Here is a 27,630-nt window from a genome sequence, read left to right on the forward strand (position 1 = left end):
GGCCCTTAAAATGAGTCTTTGAACCTTTGAAGTGGGGTTTGGAACTTATAAATGAGTGTTTGTATCTTAAAATGAGAGTTCAGACCTTAAAAATCACTATTTGGGCCCCTAAAAGGATGCTTTGGGCCTTCAAATGTCATGTTTGGGCCCTAAAATTGAGGTTTGCATCTTGAAAATGAGTGGGCTTTAAAAAGGTGGAGTTGTATCTCAAAAATGAGGCTTTGGACACTAAAATGAGGCTTTGGACTCTGAAAATGATGATTTAGGCTCAAAATTGAGGCTTTGGGACCCTTAAATAGGGTTTTGTGCCTTTAAGAATATACAGGTAAAATACAATAGCTCCTCCGCGAAAAATGTGGTGACTATAGAAGTGAAATACGGTACATGCACTGCTAAAAATGTGGTGAATATACAGGTAAAATATGGTATATGCACTGCTGAAAATGTGGTGACTATACAGGTAAAATACAGTACGTGCACTGCTAAAAATGTGGTGAATATACAGGTAAAAATGGGACGTGCACTGCTAAAAATGTGGCGAACATACAGGTAAAATACGGTGCATGCAACGCTAAAAATTTAGAGGACAATAAAAATTTAGAGGCGTTGTGCCCTAAACATGACGGTTGTGACTCAAAAACGAGGATCTGGCTGTTCAGAATTCTGCTGGGTTGCCCGAGAGGGTTCATTTCCACAAGCAGCTTGGGGGTGACGCAGCCGCAACAGCAGCCCCAGAACCAGCCGAGGGCCATTCGGTACCTGAGTGGGTCGTGGGTTGTGCCCAGTGCTGGGGCTGCCTGGGGGCTCTCTCAGAGCAGGGGGGGCGGACGCTCTCGCTTCTCTCTGGCCCGTGTGGTTTGGTGCTGGTTCCAGCACAGGCCACAGTCAGGAATCCACCTGCAGCTCTGGAGGAGGCAGCGGCAGAATCGCCACGTGGGGAGAGCGAAATGAAGAAATAGACTGAACAGCAGAGTCAGTTACACTGTGAAACGGCATTCTTTATTTTATCAGCACTGGGGAGCTCTGGGGATCATCCTCCATAAGTGCTCCAACGCCTGGATGCTCTTGCATTGCTTATATTCACATAATTATTACATATGCATTGCAATTTTTGAAAATTTTGACATACACCTATACTAAGAAATAATTGATGATGTTAGTATGTTAGTTTAGGTTTTTTCTTACAATACATCTATTAATTATTAGCTAAATACAAACTAAGCACTCTGCTTCTAAACAATGTGTCACTTAATCTTCCGTCTCCCTCTTGTCATGCAGAAGGATCTAAAACCTGAAAAATATCCCCTCATTTTGCAGGTGGTCAGAAAGCGTTGATCTCGTATCGATTGGTTCATGATGGGTACATCTTTTAATCACAGTATACATGAATTTGGCAGCTTGTCTTCAAGAGGTTGTGCTGTGTATCTATTGCTTTGTATATTCTTTCATCATTGTTGTTACTGTGGTGGGGTTTTTTGTTTGGTGGGTTTGGTTTGCTTTGCTTTGTTTCTTTTTCCACTGTTCCATTGAACTGTTCTTACCTCAACCCTGGTTGCCTTTAGCTTCCCAATCCTGCCTCGTCCCACTGGGCGAGCGTGTGGCTTTCGCTGTGGGCTGGGGCTCCACGGGGTGCAACAGTCGCGCTGGTTTCTCAAGACAAGATGAGCTACTCCCGGTGTCCTCTCAGCACGTCTCTGCGGGTGGGCCCCATTCCACCCGCTCTGTTCACCTGGAAGACTCTCAACCACATCAATCTACACCTTTGCTTGCCAGACCAGTCCACCACTTTCTCATGTGAATGTGGGTCATCATCTCCCTCCTATTATTCTTAGTCTTCTCAAGCTGGCCAGCTGGTGACTTTGTCAGATGGATTCCACCCCTCCCCACCGGTCCTTGACCCGCTGTAGGGTCCTGTGGTTTTAAAGTCAAACCACAGTCAGTGACACAGCTGCACAACAAGGTGCTGAACTTCAAGACCCATCCACTCCTCCCTAAGCCTTTCCACTGGGATCAAGGAGAAAACCATCTGGGCCCCCTTGGCCTTGACTCCCACCCTCAGAGCCACATGGTCACATTTTATATGCTCGGAGACTTTCCTGGCAGGACTGTCAGTGCCCATGTGGAGTAAATCAAGGGGTAACAGTCTAAGGGTTGAACAGTCCTCAGCAGACTCTCCCCAGGATCCCAGATCTGAGCCCCCCCATGAAGCAAAATAACTCCCTAGAGAGCAAGTCCAGTTGCCAAACAGGCCCTGTGTTTCCCACAGGAGGGAATAGTCGTAATGAAGTTTAATAATGGGCAATATTGTTTTTTAAAACATATATGTAGCATTATACAATTAAAATCAATCTGAGGTTCACTATATTTCTAATTGAAGACATTTATTTAAATATGTAACACACACTGCATTTTGATGGCATTATCGTCCTTGAGCGCACACGGTATCTTAGTGAGATGCTTTGGGTGTAGTTTCTCAGAACACATCACATTAGATCACTTCACTTTAATAAAAGTGGAGTACAACACACAAAGTGCAGTGGTATTAAAACCTGTCCTCACAACAGCAGGAGCAATGCGAAACAAGTCAGTTGTTCTTCCTGTGCCGCTCTCTTCCTCCAGTCCCAGCTTTACCCTTTCTTCCACCTCTTCTGTCATCTTTTCCTTCTCTTCCCTTTTCCCCCTTTTTGCCAGTGACATTCTTTTTCAATCCTGCCCTGCTCGTGTCCAGAGCTACTTGACTTGTATTCTTCTCTGGAAAACAAATAAAATAAAAGCAACAACAAGCCCGCCCATGTTTCTGTGGGTAACCTTTGGTTTCTCTGGAATAATAAACTGGAAGCCGGGACAAGACTTGAGAAAATTCCCATTTTGGGACAGTTTATCAAATACAGCCTCACCAGACACAACTCTCAGGCAGCTGTGGCTCAACATGGAATTGCAAATGACACTTGTTTCTTCTAGTAAACATGCCTGAGAATTTATTAATCCCACCAGGGCTCAAACATGGAGAGTTTTGCTCATAAGGTATGAAATAAATGTTAATCACATTTCCGTAGAGTGAAAAGCACAGGAATGAGGAAACAGGGCAGAGGGCACCAGAGGCTCCCAGAGCAACAGACCGAGTTGCTCCAGCTGGTCTGAGTCAGGGGTTTTCGGGTCATTTTAAATTAACGATAAACATGGCAGAGAAAAAACAAAACGCACCAACCAAACAACAACAAAACGACCAAAGCACCTTTCTACCTCAAAATTAACTGGAAAAGAAGACACTACTTTAAAAGAAATGTCTTCATTGCTGACAAAAAATGTGTCTACAGAAAGACATTCACACTTGTTCTGAATTTAATTCACTGAATTTGAATTGAATGAAATTTGGCATTTGCCATACAGGAAAGGGATTACTACCAAAATAAGCAGTGACTTAAGTAATTACTAATTAACATCCTAGTATAACCCAGCTGTAACCCTACCCTGTCTTTTTAAAGACAAGGTAGTAAAATGCTGCATTCTGAATGAATGTAATTTTTGTATGTTTAAGTTTTCCAGTGTACAGCTGCCATATTACCATTTGTCCTTGTAGTTTTATTTCTATTCTATTCTATTCTATTCTATTCTATTCTATTCTATTCTATTCTATTCTATTCTATTCTATTCTATTCTATTCTATTCTACAGTGTGATTCTATTCAGTGCCCCTACTGGTCAGCATGTATGCTTGATATAACTTGTCTCCAGTGGGACAGACCTCACTGTCCCCAACACACAAGGTTTTACATGTATTCCAATTCAAAAGCTCCATACCAGGCAGTCAGTGCTTTTCAGCCATTCTGCATCCCTCTCCACATGTGACAGATTTCTCATTCAATCTATTATATAATTATATAATTAAAATAGTATAATTTCTATCATGCTAGTCTTCTGCTATGTAGTGTGTGATGTGTGTAATGTGGCTTCATTTTTAACAGCACAAGTGTGGTTTCCAAGAATCACAGTAATGTGTTATCAACAATTTAATGCATAAAAACCAGAAATCTCATTGATTTATCTTCTAATATACACACAGAGATGATTAAGGAGTTGGTACAGAAAACTCCACTCTGCCTAGCTTCTGCGATCTCTTGTGATCCTTCGCCCTGCAATGTTGTCTATTGATGTCGATGGTAACTCAGTGTTTCCTTTGACCTGTACTCACCTCAAAGATTCTTCTCTCTTGAAACTGAGAGTAACGACACAGTAGCATCTCTCCTAAAGCTGGTGGGTTTACAAAAAACACAGCTATTCGAGTGAATGAACTCAACCTTTTTATTTATGCTCCTCCATAAAACACCTTTTACTGGTCCGTTACACAGAAGAGACATCAGGTCAGTGCACACACACAGACCGCTGCACCCACACAGGAACCACACGAGACTTACCCAGCGACCCCGAGCACTCCTGCCTGTGCCGCTGGCTCCAGGCGTTCCTTCTGCAGGTCTCACTGCAGGTGAAGACTTCGTGACAACGTGTGCACGGCAACAGCTGAACACCGACCGAGCGGCCACACTGGTAGCAGTACTTGAAGAACGGTAGTCTAGAGCAAAGGTGGTTGTAAAATGAAAGCACATTACTGTTTGTTTAGGGTTTTTCTCAAGCATGTTTGCAGATCACGGTAAAACTAAATCAAAATGGTTACAATATAGAAATAATATTCAACAATAAAGAAACAGTACGCTGTAGTTTAGCACAGGAGTCTGTGAGGAACAGGCTGCACACCCGCTGCAAAACCAGCCCCAGAAACAGCCCCGGAAAAGCCAAGTGTCCTAGTGGAGAACATGGCCAAGCCAACAGCCCCTCACTGCCACAGAGCAGCAACGCTTGCCGTGCTTCAGTGCACTCCTGACACTGGGTCTGGAGGTGGCCCTTTCAAACTGAGAGGCAGACCAGACTACATACAGCCAGAGACAACAAAGCCCTGATGGTGAACCTAAAAAAGCCCTCACAGAACCCCCTGGAATCCTGCAGAGACAAACAGGGACACTCACAGATCGCTGCACTGCAACAGTTATTCCAAAGCTGGAACATCAAACCCAGCGCTTGGGCTGACGTGTTCAGTGGGTCTGGGAAACTCAGTGTCAGAGTGAAGTGCAAGCTGGGCTGTGCATTTACAGCCTTTTAAAAAGCATTTACAAATGCTTTCCCAGTAGCTGGCAAGTTTCACCGAGGTTTCATCAGTCTCTGTGCATCATCCCTGAGATCTATTTGTAAAATCTTTGTGTGCAACTTCAACCTTCCAGTTTTTACTTTAGTTCTGTTTAGTTCTGTTCTTCTGGCTATTTCTGCATCTTATGCTATTATTGATCCATCTCAGTTCAGCAAAAATGCTACCTCAAAATTACCATCTTCAAACGTGCCCCAGTTCCCAACACCTGTGTTAGTTTCTCTGCAGTCAAACACTGAGACCAAGTTCAGAAGCCTGTGAGCATCCCACAGGAGGAGAAACTGATACAGAGCTCAGTATCCTTGAGACAAGTATTCCATTATTATTGGAACTTTTGTTAATACACAGTTCCAAGAATAGCACCCAAATTGTACAAGTTGTTCCTGCAATTTCTGGAGAATTGCAAGCCACAAAATTTGTGTGGGTCTATTTCTTATCATTTGCAGGCTACTCAAAGCTACTGATGTCATTAATTGGTTTAAAGCACGAGGACACACTGCGTCCCACGGGAAGACAGAATATTGTGCGGACTCCCACGGCAAAGTGTGAAGCTGGAAAGGAGCGATGTGATCAGAGCAGAGAAAGAAGCAGTTAGTGAGTCTGCCCAGACGAGAGAGGAAAATGAGAAAGGAGACAAAGGGCACAGTGACAATAGTTACAATGAGGAAAAAAAAAAAAACAAAAAAACAACAAGGCGTAGTATCGGTGACTAAGAACAGACAACGCATGGTGCAGTATCTTTGCCCTACCTCACTTCTTCCACACAAAGGCTGCCTCCTTTCTTCTTTGAAACACGTGTGTGAACGGCTGAATCCACTACACCAACACGAGAGGGCAGAGGGAAAACAAAAATCAGTATTCTCCACCTTCACTAAAAGTCTGCTTGGCTCTGTCCACCATGTAACATTTGAAGATACATAACAAAACACATCTTCCACCAACAAGCTTCAGAAGCCAAGGAAAAAGGAGACAAGTTGCTACATCACAGCCAAGAGAAAGGAACCATACAGATAATTTACTTCCTGCTCCTTACAAGCCACAGAGTCACTGGTGATGTTGAACTGCAAAGGTAACGATCTTATATTCAGGGTTCACTTCCCAAGTGAAACACCTTCTGCCCCAAAGTCTGGTACTCGGACACTTGGACTAAGCCTGATTCCATCAGATGTTTGAACACTACTGAGAATGTAACTCAAATCATCTTAATTTGTGTATTCATTGTTGCTACTCTAATAGCAGAAGAGCATTGATATTATACAATGGCAGCAAGTTGCCATAAGGAATTAAAATACAGTAGATGGCCACAGTCCTGATAGATGTCCTGCTACCCACACCAAATACGAAGATGTATAGAAAGAGGAGCGAGCTCCTCAATCGCTGTTTAACACATGGTAATGAATCCTGCGCAGGGATTTACCAGGAAGCAGCTGACAGACACTGAACTTAGATTTTCTTCACAATGTCTTGTCCTTGTTAATGTTTACAGAACCTCTGCATCCCCTACCACATATGTGGGAGCAGATTTTATTAGGAGTAACCTCTTCAGATTGTAACACTGGAATGATAACAATAGATTCCCCTTCATAGCAGGTGATGGTACACTTAATCTCAAGCTATTCTGAAACTTGAACTCACATTTCTTGGATCTTCTCAACTTTTCTTGATCCCACTCTTTCTCTTTCAGGATGACACACTCACGGAGTTTCACTGTAATGTGTTCCAGCAGCGATCGGCGTGTTTGAAGAACCTCCTGCTCAGATGCTGACAGTGCGTGGTATGGTGTGTGAGCAATTCTCGTATCCTGCAACATGCCAGGAGTTAATCCCCCGGTGCATGGGAACACTAAGACACAAGTGCTTCTGAGTTAAAGCCGAGCTGTTCCAAAAGCATCATCCCTGCTGGGTCCTGGCTTGGAGCTCAGTCAGTGACACTGGGCACAGGACGTGTCCAGGTCAGACATTCAAGTTGTTCCATTTATCAGTTTGTTGAGTGGTCAACAACTAAACAATTTTCAAGCGTTTGTTCAAGGGGGAACCATAGAACTGTTTGGGTTGGAAAAGACCTTTAAAGGTCATCTAGTCCAACCCCTGCAATGAGCAGGGGCATCTCAACTAGATCGGGTTGCTCAGAGCCCTGTCCAGCCTGGCCTTGAACGTCCCCTGGGGATGCTGCCCTCGTTTTGCAGAGCTCCTCCCCAGCACCTCGGGAAGAACCACAGAATGTATTGGAACGAGCAGCCAGAGGGCACGGATTGCGCAGGCTATGGCCCTCAATGCCCAAGCCGCTTCCCTGTAGCAAGTGCCAGGAAGGAGAGCACAGGCAAGAGTCTGGGAGCAAGGCAGGAAGGTAAGTATGGTGATCAAGTTTGAGCTGTGATTGCAGCTATAAAGAGCTTAGTTTATTTTCCTGTTTGACGATCAGTTGTGGTTGCAAGCAAAGAAATCGCAATTTAATGTCTACGCAGAAGATCGGTGTGAGATGCAAACCCCCCTTAGCTCTCAGCGCTCGCCAGGCTGCTCCACGAACAGGGTGCACCGTTACTTTTGTCCTTCTAGGAACAACTGTTCCTACTCCAGAGGTAAGCGATGTGCTTACCATCTGAGCTTTCTTGTTAATAAGCCAGCTATAAAAATAAATCTTATATCAGTTCTGATTAGAAGTGTCACACAATCCCAGGCCTTTAAAACGTTTTTTAAACTAATATATCTAGAAAAAAAGTTAGAAATCTATTAGTTATACTTCATAGTAAGATTCTTTTTATAAGGCATTAACAAGTGATTAAGGACAACTTTAGTAAGTCCATTTATTTATTTATTAAATATATATATTAGTTATTTTATGTACAATGTATAGCATATATCATATAATTAATATTTTTATATACGTTTATTTAAATATATATTTTATTTAGAAAATCCATTATTTTCAAGTTTGATCAATAATGTCCTGTCAGAGCTTACAACATACCATACAAGCCATAACAACTTCACCTGATTTGACTGCAGCCTCACAGAAACACATGTGACTTTTGGTTTTAATGCCTGGGTTTGAGACTACGGTTATCTCTTTCCAGTCCAGTTATGGATGGAATCTTTCTATAATGTGTGACAGGAAGGATTGTCTTCACAGGCAAAACTGTTAGAGGTGTTCAAACTTAAGTGATTAATGCTGCTCTTGGTGCTGAACCAAGTCTCACAACAAATGAAGGGAAAAAGCCAATTTTCATGAAAGCCTCTGCAGAAGGCTTTAGACAATTAATAAGGACACAACAGGCCATGTATTTGAATGGATGGGAATGCACAGTACTTGGGGAAGTCATACCTGATAATATTTAAAATAGGCATAGTCAACAGCTGTTCCCACAGCTCTGATCTGTCCTTCCCGAAGAGGAACCGGTGCAAGGATATCGGCGCCAGCTTCAAGCAGTTTATCAACCTGAAGAAAGCAAATTGTTGTACATCCAAGTAAAAAGAAAACCTTCCCACAGCTAAAGAGACAGGACCGGGCATCAGAGACTCATCTCTATTTGTGAGACTGTTCTGTGCACTGAACCACACGTTTCTTTGTCCCTTTAGAGCTGATGACAAATTGTCATATCTCTTTTTTAGGTAAAACCTTCTTGCAGGCAGTTGCTATTTGTTTCTAGGTATCTCCCAATCCTGCAGCGACAAATGAAGCTGGGACAAGTAGTGAGGAAGGGGGAGAACAGAACCCAGCGGGGGAACCGGCTCCACCCCGGAGCCTCAGCTGCCGCGTCCTGACGCCCGAGATCAGCCTGGGCTGAGGACAGAACCCAGATTTGCAGAGGCCAAACGCGGCCACTGGCCTCACCGGAGATGAGAAAGTGCATTGTCATTGACCACTCCACAGCAACAACCAAACACAGCGTGTTTCTCTTCACGTGGACGCTAATTGAGTTTTTAAACAAAGCAACAGTCAGATTTGACGGTGTTGTGGGCATTACAAACATTCCATCTGACTTTAATGTAGTTTTTCTTCTTCTAGAAAAGGAGGTTATCATCCTCTTTACTCAAACATGAAAATGAATTTCCACACAAAACCTCTGCTCCTCAGGACAGAAACAAACAGCATCAGGAACAGACACAAATTAATTGCTCTGGGAAAACAATAAGCTTACTCATTAAAGAGAACTGGGATTCAGTGCACTGACAAAAATCTCTGATTTCCTGAAGCTTAAAAAACCCCAGCAAGCTCCAGATGTTGTCTCACCAACACAATCCTCTGCGCTGCTGTTCTCTGCTGCTCATACGCTGTGCTCACGGCCGCGCACAGGGCACTTCCCACCGCGCTGCTCAACGGCAGGTTGGGGTCAGCCCCGTGTTCCAGGAGCTCGACCACCGCCTGCAAATGTGCACACGCAATGTGACTCATTACTGACCGGAGACATCGCTATTGATAGTTCTACAGCATGAAAGTGAGACCCTGTTCCGGATCAGCCAAGAACCAAAAGCTTCACAGTTTTCGCACAGCACACGTGGGTATCTGCTGGTGTTTGTCGCAGTTCAGCAGCACACATAAGCTTAAACTACCAAACAGCAGCTTTCACTTCGTTCAGTGTGAGCAGCGTCAAAGACATGAGAGAGAAGTATGAAAATCACCTCGTCTGATTCATAAAGTGTATTTTAAAAATGCTTTTGCATAAAGATAATGATTAGATAGTGTCGTGGTTTTGTTAAAAAAATAAGTTTCTCTTTTAGTGAATTTTGCCTGTCAGCTAAAGCCTTCATATTAGCTGCATTTTCCTGGAGAACCAGACACATGTTTTGGTAAACCTAGCAATGGAATGCAAACTTATTGATAAGTAAGTGACCAAGAGACTGACCAACTGTGTATAACATTCCATTCACGTGAATGCTTCATATAAAAGTGGGAGATCACGAGGATCTCGTCCCTTTTTCTTTTTTCCCTTCTGCTCATGGCCGACATCAGGAGAGGACCTTGCTGGTTGTCCCTGCAAACTGAGGCCAGTGACAGACTGAATCCAGCTCCGGTTGCTGCAGAGTCTGATCCAGGACTTTGGGTGCTGGCTCTGCAGTTGCTGAGACTTACAAGATTGGTTTTGTATATTTTGTATTATTTTCTCTATTCTTATCAGTAGCATCAGTAAAACATCTTGAACTTTTCCAACTCTCTCCCCTCTGTGCTTCTTTCCCTCCCAATTGCCTGTGCTGAGTGGGAAGGAGGGAGAGGGAGGGGCAAAAAGGGGGAAGTGGGAGGGAGAGGAGGTTGACAACACATCTGCCAGGGTTTGATTGTCACCCTGCAATCTAAACCCTCGACAGATAGGTTGATCACTTAGAGTTTATTAGATCATTACTTCATCAGACATCAGCCTCTGAGAAGGTCGGTGAAGGAGGAGAAGTAGTTGGACGTGGGGCTTTTGATTTCATTCAAAAACATGACATTGAAACACTTTTGCCCAGAAAAAGACCAAAACTGTCTTAAAAATTATGAAGACAGTGTAAGGAAAAAGGTTTGGGTTCAAACACTTGGTACAGAATCTATTTTATGTTGTATACAGTTGTAGCCATGTCTACCCTTTTTCCGTGAAAATAAGACCTACACCGAAAAGAAGCCCTGGCGTGATTTTTCAGGATTGTTGAGGATGCTCAAAACACAAGCCCTACTCAAAAAATAAGCCATGGTTACACTTCATAAAAAAGTCAATTTAGATAGTGTCCAGGTAGCTACACATGTAAAAAAGTAAAATTAATTGGCAATAGAATGCAGCAGGACAGACAGACCTTCACCAAGAAAAACAGACACCCCCAAGAGAATCGCACTCACAAGATGCCACAAGAACCAAAACAATACAGGCTGGCGAGTGCCAACACACAGATCAGCGAAGGCTTTGGTTGTGTGCAGGGCTGATGGGAAAGAATTTGCCTTTGCAATGGCACCACAGTTAGAAATATCCCCAGAAGAATTCAAAGCATCGCAGCACTGGCTGGACGGTCCCTCCAGCAATGGGAACTGGCCCTAAGTCGATCAACAACACTGTCTAAGCCGGAAGATGCTGAAGTTACTAAACGTGCACTTGCATTCAAGTGCTTTGTTGATGGCATCGGCTTTTCTAAATACCAACCTTCCACCAGGATTGCTGTGGATGAAAGTGCAGAGTTTATGGGCCAAGGATCTTGCACGACAGCCAACCACCCGGGTGCCTCCTCAGTCTACGTTCCCTCCACTGGTTATGAAAGTGCACGTGTTACTTGTATTTTGGCAATTCATCTGGATGGAAATAAAGCCCCACCTCTCATCATTACTGAGGGCAAGAAGGACAAGATTGAAAGTGTTTCAGGCATTTATATTCTTGAAACTGAAAAAGGTGCACCCAAGCAGTTATAAGGAACCGGGCTGACTTAATGCTGCTGCTTGTTTTGCAAGGTGTCCAAAGAGCTCTGCTAGTCTGGGATCCAGCCAGCACACACCGGCTGAGGACACAAAGACCTTCTCAAAGAGAGAAAAACAACCAAATAAAGATTCCCGCGGGAATGACCGCCCATCTCCAGACTCTTGATACTGCAATAAACAAGCTCTTCAAGGAGCAATTGCACATGGAAATTAATGACTACACTGAAAATAGAATGGAGGGAAATAATCAGAAATAACTTTGTGAAGCCCGGACTGCGAGAGGTGGTGACCGGGGTGAAGGTCATGGGATAAAATCACGACAGTTGTGTTTTCAATGTGCTATGAGCAGGTGACATGGAAAAGAGGTGTGTGTTTAAGGAAACCACTGTTGACAGACGTGAGAGATTTGGGCCAATGGTTCTAAAGGAAACAGAGTCACAAGAAATTCACGATGGAATTCAGGGTTTGGAGAGTTCCAGAATGTGATGACATGACTATATTTGAATAAATTTTGATTATTTGTTCAAGAATAAACGTAGATTGTTGTTGATGGAAAACAAGACATCCCCTGAAAATAAGCCCTAATGCATCTTTTGGAGCAAAAAATTAATATAAGACCCTGTCTTATTTTTTGACAAATAGGAGTATTATAACCCCTTCCATAGTCCCCACTCTAGCTCCATATTATATTGCATCCAGTTTTATTTTTATAGGTATTTGATACCCTTCCAGTGAAAGGAATATAATTAAAATAATCACAACCACATCATACATATTTTCTGTTATGTTCTACCATTTATCCTATGCAAAGTATAAATTTTGTAGTGGCAGACCAAAAGGTAGAATGTCGATTTCATCAAAAATACTGAAAAAGGTTTCACCCTAGCCTTGCTCATGGCTGTGTTTCCAGCAGAATGCTTCTCTGGATTATATGTGTGCTTTTGTGCTAGAGAAAAGTCAACAGGGAAGCAGAAATCACACCCTACCCTGCCCCTTTCAGCTGAACTACAGCCGGTCCCGCTTGCCCCCTTACAGGTGTTTTTGCCGTGGCCCTGAGCGCTGGCTGCTGAGCTGAGCCCCGCGGGAGCCAGGGGCCACTCCCCCCAGCGTTCTGCTGCTCTGCTTTCCACAAAGAAGGTGAGAGGAGCCGGGACACACGGAGCTCTGCGCAGAGCACACGTGTGCTTCAGCACCCACTTTGGCTGTGTATCTGCTCCTGCCCCACACTGGCTGCTGTGGACCTGCCTGTATGGGCCCAGTGTGGGCAGCAGGGCATCCTGTCCCTTCCCTGCTCGGGGAGACAGACGCCAGCTTCACACACCAAATTCTACTGCATGAACTGCATCTATGGAGCGCTGAACCTCATTACAACCAAATCCTTCCTAAGACTGATCATTAAGCTTTTCATAGAGCAACATACTTCTTACCATCAATGGCTACACTTTTGTCTTATGCCCAGAAGCAAGTGTTTTAGTGTTTGGTTGGTTTGCTCTGGGCAGGGAGGCAGCCTGTAAGAATATTCTTGTGATTCATAAAATGAACACAGTTCTCCAAGTGCTAGTCCATCCTGAGTTCTACCCACATATTTCTGGTTACCTCATACTATAGTCCTTTAGGATTCCTCTAGTCCAGCTTATGAAACATCCATAGGTTTGAAAGAAAAGAACTTTATTATTTTCACTGAAAATGTAAGATTGCAAGCACTACTCATTATGCAGTTTGGCTGTCATCAGAGAAGCAGACCTGAGCGGATAAGTACACCTGAAAACATGAAAGTACTTAAAGATGCTCACCAAGTCATTCCCACTGGCAATTGCTAAGGAAAGTGGTGAATGGCCACTCCACAAGGTGTTTGGATTTGCCTGATGCATTAAAAGGAGGCGGATGACGTCTCTGGCATGCTTCGTAGGGAAGTGCGATGGAAAAAGGTAGAATTAGATAATAATAAAGTTAACTTTTTAATATTAAATGTAATTATAATATTTTAATCAATACAATGAGCCCCATAAACCACATTCAAACCTTTCACCTAAACTATGACGTTAGAGTAAAAATATACACCCACTTTCTCATGACTGAGAACGCCAAGCACAGCGGTGTTATACACGAAACCTCTTTGCAACCAGGTTATCAAATCTCACTAATCCTGCCACCAGAGGGAACGGTTAGGTCTCTTCTCTCAAATACCCTTCTTCAACTGTATTCATACCAAAGCTAGAAGAATCTTACTATGGTACAAAATCAAATGCACAGAGGTCAGTGCATGCTGAGTCTGTACAACTTCAAATTGGCCTTGTGAATGATTAAGAGCCAATTAACCAACGGAATCTTGACTAAAGGAGTTTCTCTTACCAAGCAGAACTCCAAAGATTTAAGAAATCATTTTTCCTAAAGTTCTAACAGCTCATTAAGCAATACAATGCTAATAATTCAGTAGAAAATAATTCTATTTCTGGTATTCAACCAGCTCCATACACAGCGATGAAATGTCTTCACTGCCAAGTTATGTCATTTGAGATTAGCTTAGAACTCCTGGCTATGAGCAGAGCCTCAGGTGCTGTGATCTTACCTCACTGTTGTCCTCTCTTTCACAAGCAATGTGCAATGCGCTCCTTCCACCTTCTTCAGGGACAGGACCACTATAGGAGGAAAAGTACTCTCGTGGTGGTCCTGCTTCATTTTTCAGCTGCAAAGTGACACCACCTGTCACGTTGGCTTCTCTGGCTTGAGGCTGAGGAATCAAAGTGAGATGATGTGCACTTTGCAACATGGTTTAAGGACAACTTAAGAGAAAACAAACCTGCCTGGTCATGCATTGGTCTGGATCTCAATCATGAGCAAGACTTGTTCAGCCCCACAAAAAAACCCAGCCACCCTTTTTCTACTTTGTTCTCTACATTCAGGTCTCATCTGCTAGACTGCTTTTGCAATGCACAGTTTAGTAAAACCACTAAAACCACTGGAGAAGTCTAGGGAAGACAAATTTGAGAGACAGATGTTAATAACTTTTACTGGGCCAAATAACACAGTGTAGGGAGTAGCAGAGAAGCAGTAGTTTTCAGGCACAAAGGGGCTGCCTTGAGTCAAGCTCATTCACATCATTCACTTAAGGTCTATGAATATAGGGCCACCAGATCAATACATAAACCAAAAGTGATATTTGAGAAAGTAAATCTTGCCTACACTGTGACTGGGCATTCTGTAACTAAGTAGTGTTGATAAATAGCTGTTAAGTTATCCTGTTTACTACTTAAGAAGAAAGTACTAAAACACAAATTGACAAAACCATCTCAATCCCCATCATGCAAACATTCACCTCACTCCTTGTCATAACAAATTTTATCAGTCTAGTCACATAAGCCAACTCCTTTTTTAAATGACTGGGACCTGCTGGGATGCCAAGGACCTGTCAGTGCCAGTGCAGGCCACTCTGGTTACCTCTGAATGGTCATGGCAAGCAGGGGAGGTATCTGAAGAACTTTGTGTTTCTGGCAAAATGGAAGGAAGAGCCAGGGAACTACAAGCTGGTCAGCCTCACCTCAGCCTATGGGAAACTGATGGAAAAACATCTAAGAAGCCACCTTCAGCCATACTACAGATAAGAAGGTGACTGGAAGCAGTCAGCGTGTATTTGCAAAGTAGAAACCATGCAGGGATGACCAGGCCCAAAGAGTTGTGGTGAATGGAGTCCAGTCCAGTTGGGGGCCAGTCACACGTTTTGTTCCCAGGGCTCAGTACTGAGGCCAGTTCTGTTTAGCCTCTTTATCAATGATCTGGATGAGGGGAGCGAGTGCACCCTCAGTAAGTTTGGAGAGGACACCAAGTTGGGTGGGAGTGTTGATCTGCTGGAGGGTGGGAAGGCCATACAGAGGGAGGTGGACCAGCTGGATCGCTGGGCTGAGGTCAATTGCCTGAGGTTCAACAAGGTCAAGTGCCGGGTCCTGCACTTGGGTCACAACAACCCCATGAATGCTGCAGGCTGGGGAAGAGCAGCTGGAAAGTGCCCGGTGGAAAAGGACCTGGGGGTGTTGGTGACAGCGGCTGAACATGAGCCAGTGTGTGCCCAGGTGGCCAAGAGGCCACCAGCATCCTGGCTTGTATCAGGAATGGTGTGGCCAGCAGATTTAGGGAAGTGATCATCCCATTTTACTCGGTGCTGGTGGGGCGCGACCTTGAATACTGTGTTCAGTTTTGGGCCCCTCGCTGTAGGAAAGACATTGAGGTGCTGGAGTGAGTTCAGAGGAGGCGAAGAGGCTGGTGAGGGGCTGGAGCACAAGTGTGATGGGAGCGGCTGAGGGACCTGGGCGGTTCAGCTGGAGAACAGGAGCTGAGGGGAGACCTTCTGATCTCTGAACTGCCTGAAAGGAGCTTGGAGCCAGGGGGCGTTGGTCTCTCCTCCCAAGTAGCAAGTGATAGGATGAGAGGAAATGGCCTCAAGTTGCACCAGGGAAGGTTCAGATTGTATTATGTATGACAAAAAATTTCTTCACAGAAAGGGTTGTAAAGCATTGGAACAGGCTGCCCAGGGCAGTGGTGGAGTTATTATCCCTGGAAGTGTCTAAAAGATGTATACGTGAGCCTCTTAGGAACATGGTTTAGTGCCAGAGTCAGGTTATGGTTGGACTCAATGATCTTAAAGGTCTCTTAGAACTAAACTGATTCTATGATTCCATGCCTGACAAGCATGATAGCCTTCTAAAATAAGATGACCGGCTTAGTGAAAGATGGAAAAGCAGTGACTTGTTTTTTGCCTTGACTTTAGCAAGGCTTTCAACACTGTCTCCCATAACATCCTCATGGACAAGCTGAAGAAGTATGGACTAGACAACTGGGCAGTGAGGCGGATGATCAGCAGCACGCAATCCAGCTGTGCTGTACCCCAGGGGCAGATACGGGCGCCAATACTATTTAACATGGTGTTTATTGACCTCAGTGCTAGGAACAGAGTGCACCCTCAGCAAGTACACAGATGATACAAAACTGGCAAGAGGGGTTTAATGCACAATATGGTTGTGTTGCTTTTCAGAGGGACCTGGGCAGGCTGAAGAACAGGGCAGAGAGGACTCATTAAATTCAACAAAAGGAAATTGTTGTATTCCTCCACTGCACCTAGGGAGGAATAACTCCAGGCACCAGTGCCTGTTGGTGGCTGACCAGATGGAAAAAACCTTCTAGAGGAAGTCCTGGTGGACAAGTTGAACATAAAGCACCTGTGCACCTTCGCAGCAAAGAAGGTCAGCATGGGCTGCATTAGGAGAAGCATTGCCACTGGAACACACTGTCCAGAGAAGTTGTGGGGTCTCTACCCCTGGAGTTACTCAACACTCAATTGGATTAGATCCTGAGTGACCTGCTAGAATTGATCCTGCTCTGGGCAGGGCCATTGTACTACACAACCTTCAGATGTCCCTTCCAATCTTTCAGCTGTGCTGTGACTACATGATCTTGCTAATGCAACTTAATTTCTTAGGTTAACAAATGCCAGAAAAAGTAGGTATTGCTGGTGTAGCTCCATCATCAGGAGAGAATTATTATTAAAAAATGGTAACTCTAACTCAAAGGTGCTACACGAACAAAAGGTCTAGAGCACGTTCTTCTGCAACCTGGAGGCACAGCAAGTGCTGCAGGAACCTGGCAGAGAAAGCCTGGGTTCAGAGAAAAGAGAAACAAGGGAACATTTTAAAAAAGAAGTATTAGGTCAGCTCCACAGAGATGAAACAAGCAAATCCCATCACAGACAGACCTGTTCCTGTAGTCGTGTCTTCAGACGTTTGCACCAGACTATACACAAGAGACTTCTAAACTCTGCCATATAAAAAGCATTATAGCAAAATGCTCTGGAGCACCAGAACATATGTTTACTACAAGCCAATGCTATAGACCTCAAGTGGATTTTTCTGTTTTTTAATTTACTTTTTTTTTTAAGTTATTGTGGTGGAATACAGAGATTTCACTGTGAAATCAAGCAGGCAGGAATCTCAACTCCCTGCTTAGGTCCTGTGCAATCTGAATTTCAATAGCTGAAGGAAGATGAGCTCAAAAACCAACATACCTTGTCTGGGCCGTATATCTCATTTCCATCTTCTGCCCTCACATTAGGATCCGGGGCAGAATGCAGGAGGTGCTGTGTTATCTGGACCCCTTCCTGCCCAGGAATTGAGGCGGCTATGTGGAGGGGAGTTAACCCCCCCAACTGAAAACACAAACACTGCATTAAGACTCCTGTTTATCACAAGCGGCACTTAAACAGTGTGACATATTTTTTCAAAGAATAGCCCAAGCTCACTCTTCCCGCATGCTGTGTCTCACAAACAGCCACCATAAATACAGAGCCTAGAGTTACAGGACTGTAGAACACTAAAGGTCCTAGACACTACAACAGCTATTACCAATCTGAGGAGCAGCTTCACAACTATTCCCCAGCCACTCACAAGCCTGGCAGCTATGAAACATAAGAAACAAATACATGGAGAGTAAGGAGCTTTGACTTCTTTCTATTAGAAAAATATCTTCGAACCGGATAATTGCTTTAAACAGCTTTCTGGCCATTCTAAAGCTGATTCTGACAAGCAACATATTTTACAGTAGGGCACTGAAGCTGCAGTACACATCTAGAATCCCACATTATGAATTATAATCCAGTAAAACCTTGGATGGCAGCCGCACATCACTCCTGGCTCCCCTTTCCAAGAGGAGCTTCACTGCTTCTGCATCTGCAGCTTTAACAGCAAAGAACAGAAGGTGCGGTGGGACCCAGGACGTGTTGGGATCTGCACCTCGGCGAAGCAGCAGCTGGATTGTTTCCCATCTCTTCTGTCGTCTAGAATGACATGGAAAATACCAGAATAACTTATTAGCACCTTCCAAGAAAAATATAAGAGCTTGTGGACTGAAATGACCCCCAGGTTACAGACATGAAAACTGTAACTTAGCAGAGGGAAGACGCAGCAGCCTCAGGACACATCACAACTGCCCTACAGCCCCCGGGCAACAATGGGATGACCCGGAGAGGGGACAGAACAGCCAGGTATCCCAGCAGTGTATCAGCAGGCCCTGTGGTCATGAAAAGCCCTTGTGTGGAAACAGACAAAGCCAGGCAAGGTTCTCTGTGCCTTCACCAGTCACTCATGTATAAAAATCTAGTCTTAGACTTGCTTAACGAAAGAAACCGACTCCTCCTTCCTTCAGTCAAAGACTCCTTGGAAGGTTCTTTCCTCAATCATACCTCCTGCATCCATCCCAAGAAAACAAAGGTACAGCGTTTCCCTTAAACAAGTGCTGGAACAGGAGCTATGCCAGACTAGGACAGTATCATCTGCATTTTCATGGTGACAAACTATCCACACAGACCCCAAAAACAGTCTGACACACACAAAACAACACACACACACCCCGAAGCAACAACAAAAAACAACAAAAACAAATGAGCAAACAAACAAACCCACCAAAACCCCCACCAAACACAAACAAAAACAAACACAGGAGGCAAAAAGCACTTGGAAATCACCCAAAACCAATCGTAACGTGTTCTCAGCCTAGACTCATCTTTTCAGGCATGGTGTTAACTCAGTTTTACCTACAAACTCTATTTTAATGGAACTTTACACTCCAATGAACAGCATGCGATATGCACAACATTTCAGACAACAGGAGGTGGGAGGATGTGCCATCAAAGTGAAATGTAATGGTTGAAGGCCAGAAGGCCAAACAGGAACTTTCAGTTTGAGAATTTTAAGATATGGAAATGACCTGCACTACCATAAAACCCAACACAGAAATTCTGTCATCTTTGGTGACTGCTCTGTCAGCAAAGCAAAAAGCAAAAGGCAAAACTTCCTTTCCAAAGATCCACGAAGGCAAACCAGCTGGACTACATTTCAGTTGGCACTGAACAGACAGCGGCAGAAAACAATGAGCAAGTTCATATGTGGTCAAGACTTCAAGAATTAAAGGTAATGTGTTCTCCTTCCTCACATCTACACTGCGCTGCAGTGTCCATGCACACTGAGCAGCATTTCATACTCAGCTGACAAGAATCTTGTCTTGTTCAAGCATCGCGTCCTTTGTTTGAAATACATTTTTGAACTGCAGTCTCTGCCACCGCTGCCATGAATGGCGTTCGAGTGTATAAACAGTGAGCGGCTTCTACTGACACGAAAACAAGATTTGCCCAGTTAAACAAACACATAAATCTTTCCCTGCAATGGATGCACATTTCTGTGAAATACTGTTACTTTCTGTATACTAAAAGGTTTCTGAGAGTTGGCCTCCCATTCGTAGTGCATGAACTTACTCTGAGATCGCGCCTTCAGCCACATTGATTGTTTCAGAGGATTCTGATTGTTCCTTCCGCTTAAAGATTTGAAAAAAAAGAAAGACGTTACATTTTGCATTTTGCATTTTGGAGCAGCTCCATCTCCCTTTCACATAAAAGCCTCGCAAGTTTAGCAATGGGCGACCAACTGAACATGCTCTTGGAACTTGAACAGCAACTTCAGAGCAACCAAGGACGACTTGGTACTTAATTTCCAACAAGTTTCTTCAAGGCATGGGCCACAATCTGTCCAGCCTCATGTGACAGTCTCAGCAGTTCCCTTCCATTTCTAGACTCCACCGAAACATTTCAGAGACCACACAGTTCCTGCCCAGACCCCTTTTTTATCAGTTTTCACATGCTGGCTGATGATTTCTGATACTCTTGCTGTAATTTTCTTTCCCATTCCCAGGTCTGTACTCCTACAAAAACTTTATCTTGCTCCTGTACAGGAAATTCACAGCCTGGTCCTCTGAGCAGGGGGAGTAGAGATTATTCTGCATCTTCAGAGTGCAACATACACAAAAGTTCTAACTTTTACTAGGGAGTATACACAGTAAATTTAAAAAGCAAGTTTACGGTTTACAGGAAACAATACATTATGATTCTGTCATTTTAGATTATAAGTAAACGAACCTTGTAACTGTGCAAGCTCCTCTCAGCAATATTACCCTTAAAAGACTCTTCTGGATAAAAAAGAATAAAGCACATGGAGAGGGCGGATAATCCTTCATCACTGCACTTATTCACATCAGCTCCACTATCAAGAAGAAGATTGACAATGTCATTGTGGCAGTGAACCTGTAGAGGGGAAACACATATTGCGCATATAAGCAGACATTTCCAGCTTTTGACACGGAAAGAGTTGACAACACAGTTTTAAAGTGGTGGGGCTCTACACTGGTTAGCTAATTCCCATTTATATTTCCCACAAAACAGAAACACAATACTGAACCATGCCTCACAGGGCTCAAAACATGCATTTTTCATCTGGATTACACAGGAATTCAGTGCAGATTCATGCACAAAAAGAGACCAACGTGACTGAGATGGCTATAGGAGGTATTTTCTTTCAGATAGCTTTTCTTCTCAAAGAATCTGTTAATGTTAAGCTTTTACTCAGCTTCAATCAGTATACTCATGTGTGAGAAGAGGCAGCTCAATCTTTTTTAACCCTTATGCACTCTGCATTTTTGTGTCGCTATGGTTAACCCAGCACCCTCGTTCTGCTGGTTCTCTTTGCTATGGAGCAGTAATCTAGCAGAATTTGTTCACCAAAGACCCCTATGTACAAGCAGTTTCAAGGGGCGAATGGAGTCTGAATAGTAAACCTACATCAGGGTCTTAAGGCAAACTCTGGAGTTACAGACTCTGTTGGGGTTTGTGCTGATTTTACACTCTCATATTAAATGTCATGTAACTGTGTAACTGAAGCAAATAGGCAAACAGACTGAGATGGCTACAAGAGAAAATCAGTGTTCTGAACTATCATCTAGGTTTTGCTGTCCAGCTACAATGAATGTGGAGTACTGAGGCAGCTGAAAAGGGTGCGAAGGAAAAGGGGAGCTGGGCAGAAATGGAATCCATGCATGCAGTTTCTGGCCACCGCCACTTTCCAGCAAAACCAAAACAATTCTGTCTGACTCTGATCTCAACTAGAAGAAAACAATAATAAAGGCCCAGTCACATCCAAGAACACAGGTCTAGTCTACTGCATAATCATAACCTGGAATTAAACCTGACACTTGAAATAATCTCTAATATTTACTGAACAGCTTCCTCTAGGTTATTTATTTACCTTGGGGTTTGGCAGGATACCAGTCATTACAGATACTACTCATGCCACATCGCTTTTCTGGTTTTCCGTTTACTGAACGTTCCTTTCATACTATATAATGAAATGAGAAAAAATTAACCCAGCCTACCATACCAGGAGTTTTCTCATTGTGTGGTAAAGAGTCAAGAGTCTTACAGCAGCGGCAGCAAGTGCTGTGTATCCGTGTTTGTCAGCGATGTCTGGGTGAACAAGTCCGTTCCTCAGAATTGCACAGACCCCCTCATAGTCTCCTCTTGCCGCCTTCTTAATTAGTTGCTCTGAGGCGAGTTCCTTGGGGCCTGGAGGCCCATAAGTACCGCGGACCCCATTGAGAATGAGGTTGACATTTGAAGTGAACTCCACTTGACAGCACCTCGAAAGGAGAAAAACATATGGCACATTTAAGCAGCCAGGTCTCAGACCACTACGGCAGCTAAAGAAAAAACAGATCAAGAATAAAATATGTCAGTGAGCAAGATGCGAAAATAAAGTCAGCTATAATTCTAAAAACTATTTCAGATAGTGTAAGCTTGCTTACATCAATGGCAGAAAGGCAAACCAGTGTCTGGGGTGCTGGCAGCAGCACAGAGATGTTTGACACAGAGGAATTAACGCATTGCCCGGCCATCAAACACCTATTAAAATGACAAAATTTAACTACCACGTGTTTCTGTGAACTAATTTATCATGCACGCTCATGGCATCTGTTTATGATCTAGTTTACATCATCTGCTTTAAATATGACTATAAAATATGTGTATGTAGCTTGTGTTCCTATCAAAAAAGTGAACGAGGAAATACTCTGTGGGTCCAAAGAGCAGCTCCACATACAAGGACCAAGCTACACAAAAACTGCCATGCAGCTGGCACTTCTGCAAGCTGCAGACTTGCTGCAGCCTGTTTTGCATGGCCTTGAAGGAGAACAAGAGTCAAGACAACCAAAAAAGGTATCACTGGTCATATTTTCAGAGCTTTTGACAATCTGTACTACGCTTCTCCATATTTCTGCCTCTATGCAAGACACTCCACCCTCAGAGCAGGGAAGGTCAGAAAGGCCCCCTCCAGCCCCTGCCTCCCAACTCCCCTCAAAACTGGACTTCCAAAAACTCTGAACTGCTAATGAGTAATGAGACTATTTTTATAGGTATAACCAGGATAAAGCTGATGTTTAACTTAAAGGCACAACATTGGTGAACTGAGAGATCAATGTGTTGCTTTTTACTTTTAAAAAAAATCGTTACTGGCAACTTGTAAATGCAAAACCATAAAAAACAATCTGGAGTGCAGCTTTTATCCTGCAACGTAAATTTAAAAATAATGAACACCCATGGATAATCATTTTCCCATACATAATTAAAAAAATCATCAATAGTTACCTGTGCTTATAAACATGCACCTGCATTCTAACCAGCAGAGGGGTCACATTTGCAACAGGCCAAGGGTCCTCCTCAGGCAGCTCTGGGGTGTTCTGAAAATACCGAGCATCACACTCTTCCAAGAAGGAGCGAGTCAAAGTGAGATGATCTGTGTTACGAGAATATGCAAAGACTCCTTCAGGAAAAATATCCTTATCATCAAAAGGGAGATGTTTATAGCTACGGAGAAACAGGTCTTCCTCAACTGAAATATGCTTCTTTCCAGAATTGTGATCAATGTATCTGTAGTGTGCTGGATAATCCAAGAGAGAAAAATAACCAGGTACTTCAGTACATAGTTTAATTAGATGATCCCTGAGCCACAAGCCAACGTCCTGACAGCCATCGGGATAGCTCTCAATCCCCGGTCCAAATCGCTCATCGGATTTGTACAGCCCCTTAAGAAACAAGTACACTCATTAGTATCAATCAGAGATCAAACAAATTGTACAGTTAAAGTCTGGTTTCTATTTAAACTAATCTGGCTGGTTCTGGCCTTACTGCTCCAATTCCTATTGAGAGCGACAACAGCTGAAGCCAAACTGAACAGCAAAGCCCTCACATTCACTTCGGTCCATTTAATAGCAAACACAAACCTTCTACCACAAGAACAGTGGAAGGCCCTGAACTTAACTACAGTGGGATGTAATGCTCAGATGAAACTTCCTGATGGTTTCAGGGCACAAGGAAGATTTTATTTTAATTTTATTATTGGACCAGTTTCAGATTTGTGCTGGGTCAGATGGGATAGAGTTAATTTCCACAGGAAGCTGGAAGGGGCACAGCCAGGACACTGGACCCAAAGTAGCCAAAGGGCTATTCAGCACCACAGGACACCCTGCTCAGTGCGGAGCGGGGGAGCCGGCAGGGAGCTCATTGCTCGGCCGCTGTTCTGGCCTGGGGCAGTTGTTGTGCTCCAGGATGGGCAGTGCAGCACCACTGTGTTCGGCCTCAGGCTGGTGACCGATCTCTGTTGTTCTGGGACAGGGTCAGGTTCAGCAAATGCGCATCCAAGCACGAGTTGCAGTCAGTTCGTGATCACTGCCAGAGGGATCGCTACTCGGAGACAGACTGTGCAGCAGTGCTGCCATGTGGTAAGCAATTACATTGTGTATCCCTCCTTTTGTATATTCTTTCATTGTTATGATTGTTCTTTTTTATCTTTTTCCTTTTGCTTTCTGTTAAACTGGTTTTATGCCAACCCACAAGTTTTGCCTCTGTTTCCCGATTCTCTTCCCCATCCCCTGGGGCGGGGGGTGGGAGGGATGAGCCACCAGCACGTGGTTCCAGCCGCTGGCCGGGCTAAACCACGAGAGATCACTGAGCCATGCTGCTGCCAGGGCAGATTTTTAGTTAGATTTTCTTACCTAACAAAACAAACACGTCTGACAAACAACTGCACAAACACAGATTCTGGAAATGACAGTTATTTCTTTTCTTACAATGGTAACTAAATTTAGGGGATCTGTCGTGTTGCAAGCATGACATGCCAACAGAAGAGTCTCAGTATCAAATAAAGCTCTATAAGACAGGAGACTCGGTCTTCCTACAAGGGTATCTAGTTTGGTAGGTAAGGCATGAGCATTACCAAATCTAAGCTGGCTCATGCATACCTGGATCACACATTTGATTCAATACAGGTCCACAATGAGCTATCACAACCTTAAACCAGCTATTCGAAGCAAAAATGAGCAACTTCACATTGAGCTGTTTAGCTACAAAGGAGAAGGAGAAAAGCACAACCACTGGCAAGAATAAAATTCTGAGCATGATTATCATCTGAAGCTTCTCTGTTTTTCCCCTAGCTTTAGATTATACATCATATACTCAAATTAAAGCTCTCCTAAATCCATAATTAGTGCCACGTTATCAGCATTCACCAAGAATGCTATGTTCTTGTAGATCACCTCCTCAGTGCAAAGACTCTTACGTTGTTTCTCTGTCTACTCTCTGAACTGCAGAGGCACCCAAGGATCTGTAGGAATGGGTGGGCAGTGTGCCCCTGTGCTTGGGACTTTTCAAACTTCTAAGAAAACAAAGAAGGAGTGCAAGCTCTTAGAAAACAACATTTCTGGCTTCTACAAGCAAGATCAGGTCTCAACATAAACCAGACAACTAGCTACCCAGACACTTCAGATTTCTGTCTATCTCCACAGTTTCTTTAATAAATTAAATATTCTTCCAGTTTCATATTGCTGGCATCCTAACATGACTCTTGAGAGTACTGTCTAACTAATAAGCTCTTCATCAAAGATGAAGAATAAATACTGAAATCTTATACATCTGATACTAGGAAAAACTTTTCCAGACATCATATTTTTCGTTCTGGACAGATGGTGTCACAGCACAGAGCTGGAAGGAGGATCCAGGGAATTCCAGGCCTGTCAGTCTGAGCTGGGTGCTGGGGAAGGTCGTGGAACAGATAACCCGAGTGCCACCCCAAGGCACACACAGGACAACCCAGTGATCAGGGCCAGCCAGCATGGGTTTGTGAAAGGTGAGTCCTGCTTGACTAACGCAATCTCCTTCCATGATATGGTGACTTCCCTAGCAGATGAAGGAAAGGCTGTGGATGTTGTCTGCTAGATTTCAGTGAAGATTTTTACACCATGTCCTTGCTGCTCATGGCTTGGATGCACGCACTGTTCGCTGGGTAAAAACCTGTCTGGATGGCTGGGCCCAAAGGGTTGTGGTGAATGGAGTCAAATCCAGCTGGCACCCAGTCACAAGCGGTGTCCCCAGGACTCTCTACATCGACCTTAAAGGAGGTTGTAACGAGGTGTGTGTCAGTCTCTTTTCTTTAATAACGAGTGACGGAACAAGAGGAAACAGCCCAAGTTGCACCAGGGGAGGTTGAGGTTGGATCTGGGAACAATTTCTTCCCCAAAGGGCTGTGGGGCATTGGAACAGGCTGCCCAGGGCAGTGCTGGAGTCACCATCCCTGGAGGGGTTGAAAAGGTGTGCAGACGAGGTTCTCAGGGACATGGGTTGGTGGTGGCAGTGTCAAGTTTACAGCTGGACTTGATGATCTGAGGGGTTTTTCTAACCTAAATGATTCTATAATGCTATGATAATCTCCTGCCATATTTCCCCATGCAGAAGTTGAGTACAGCAGAAACTAAGCCTTTGCAAATAGTGCCCTAACCCATTGGAGATCAAAGTACAAGAATTTTACTCTAAAGAACCAAACCACTAAGGGAGCTGCTTGAAAAAACCCCACACTCACATTCTCCTGTACCTACGCTGACTTTGAAAGGCAAGGAAATCACAGTATTAGCACAGCATTTTTCCAGTTACCTGAAATTTCCTGCCATCGTTCCATTCCAGGGTCCCATAGCCTTCTACATGGCCAAGATAAAGACCTCCTGTGAATTTGGAACCATCTGGCCAGTAGCAACTTCCCTTCCCATGGCGGTGGCCCATAAAGAACTGTCCCACGTATCTCTGTAATCCACAAAAGAACATGATGGTGGTGACAGCAACGGAGGTTGGCACGGGAGCGGGAGGGACAAGGCTGCTCCGCCCGGCGCGGCCCGGCCCGCCGGCCCAGGCCCCGGCGCAGCCCCCGGAGCAGCGTTACCTCGCGGAGCTCCGGCCCCCGGGACAGGCCCTGCCCGGGGCAGGGGCCGCAGCCGCCCGCCCTCGCCGCCTCTCCGCCCTCAGCCGCCGGCTGGCTGGACACTCTCCCGGCGCCGACCGCCATGGCAGCCCCGCGGGCGCTGCTCGGGGCCCGGCCGGCGGGACGCGAGGCCCCGTTGCCGTGGGCAGCCCGGCGGGCCCGCCCGGAGCGGGGCGGGGAGCGCGGCCCCGGGGAGGGCACCGGCTGCCCCGTCGGCCCGCCCCGCATTGCCCAGTTGAACCGCGTCCAGCCCGCTGCTCCCGGGCGCTCCGGTTCCCAGCGCCGCGGGCGGCGGAGGCCGCTCCCACGGGCGGGACCCTCGGGCGGGCGGCGGCCGCACCCGCGCGGGCGGGGCAGCGAGGCGGCTCCCGAGCCCGGGGCAGCGAGGCGGCTCCCGAGCCCGGGGCAGCGAGGCGGCTCCCGAGCCCGGGGCAGCGAGGCGGCTCCCGAGCCCGGGGCAGCGAGGCGGCTCCCGAGCCCGGGCCCGCTCCCCCGCTGCTCGTGGCGCGCGGAAACAGCTTTACAACCTATAAAGTCATGAAACTTTACAACCCGCAAGGTTATAAAGCAGGTATGTTTATTTCCACCATTCATGCGCACCTTCTAACAATAAGGGGTGTGTTTAAATACAGTAAGGTGATACATATTCATAGTAACCCCAGGACATATTCCTAACCTTTCCCCGAGAAGGCCGTTCTCATTAAAATCATTTCCATGGTCTCCTCCCTGGCCCTCCTTGCTGTGCCTGCCCGGTGCCACCTGGGGCTCTTGGCAACGGTCTTCGGGGTCTTTGGATGAAGGCTCCCTCAGCTTTGTCCCTGTGAGCTCTTTACCTTTGGCTCATTATGCTGAATCAGCTGGAACCCAAGCTGCCAAGTCGATTGAAACCAGATTG

General features: G+C 44.9%; 1 protein-coding gene across 4 annotated transcripts; it reads right to left on the minus strand.

The window, feature by feature from the left end:
- Positions 1-2,360: 2,360 nt before the first annotated feature.
- On the minus strand, positions 2,361-27,033 carry LOC136110566 (ankyrin repeat and MYND domain-containing protein 1). 4 transcript variants are annotated; one of them, XM_065854098.2, is made up of 16 exons: positions 26,697-27,033; positions 26,414-26,560; positions 23,078-23,514; positions 21,858-22,074; positions 20,522-20,686; positions 19,865-19,923; positions 18,220-18,391; positions 17,624-17,764; positions 14,141-14,302; positions 13,365-13,472; positions 9,427-9,558; positions 8,518-8,631; positions 6,832-6,997; positions 5,946-6,012; positions 4,415-4,569; positions 2,361-2,751 (listed from the first exon to the last, which is right to left on the minus strand). In XM_065854098.2, exons 1-16 carry the CDS (start codon positions 26,961-26,963, stop codon positions 2,585-2,587), a joined length of 2,676 nt encoding a protein of 891 aa, XP_065710170.2. In that variant the 5' UTR covers positions 26,964-27,033; the 3' UTR covers positions 2,361-2,584. The 4 variants fall into 4 exon arrangements, with proteins under 4 accessions (XP_065710170.2, XP_065710174.2, XP_065710172.2 ...); XM_065854102.2 differs by having other exon boundaries at positions 23,078-23,225; positions 26,697-26,831; XM_065854099.2 differs by having other exon boundaries at positions 2,609-4,250.
- Positions 27,034-27,630: the final 597 nt, after the last annotated feature.

Source organism: Patagioenas fasciata, chromosome 20 (assembly GCF_037038585.1).
Source record: "Patagioenas fasciata isolate bPatFas1 chromosome 20, bPatFas1.hap1, whole genome shotgun sequence".
In the NCBI taxonomy this organism is placed as follows: Eukaryota; Metazoa; Chordata; class Aves; order Columbiformes; family Columbidae; genus Patagioenas; species Patagioenas fasciata.

Excerpts from the sequence above, each read along its gene's own strand:
- LOC136110566 (XM_065854098.2), bottom strand. The coding sequence starts at position 26,963 with ATGCGGGGCGGGCCGACGGGGCAGCCGGTGCCCTCCCCGGGGCCGCGC. Across the intron at positions 13,473-14,140 it reads AAAGAGAGGACAACAGTGAG|CATGCCAGAGACGTCATCCG; the intron begins GTAAGATCACAG and ends TTCCCTACGAAG. Across the intron at positions 6,998-8,517 it reads CCTATTTTAAATATTATCAG|GATACGAGAATTGCTCACAC; the intron begins GTATGACTTCCC and ends GGCATGTTGCAG.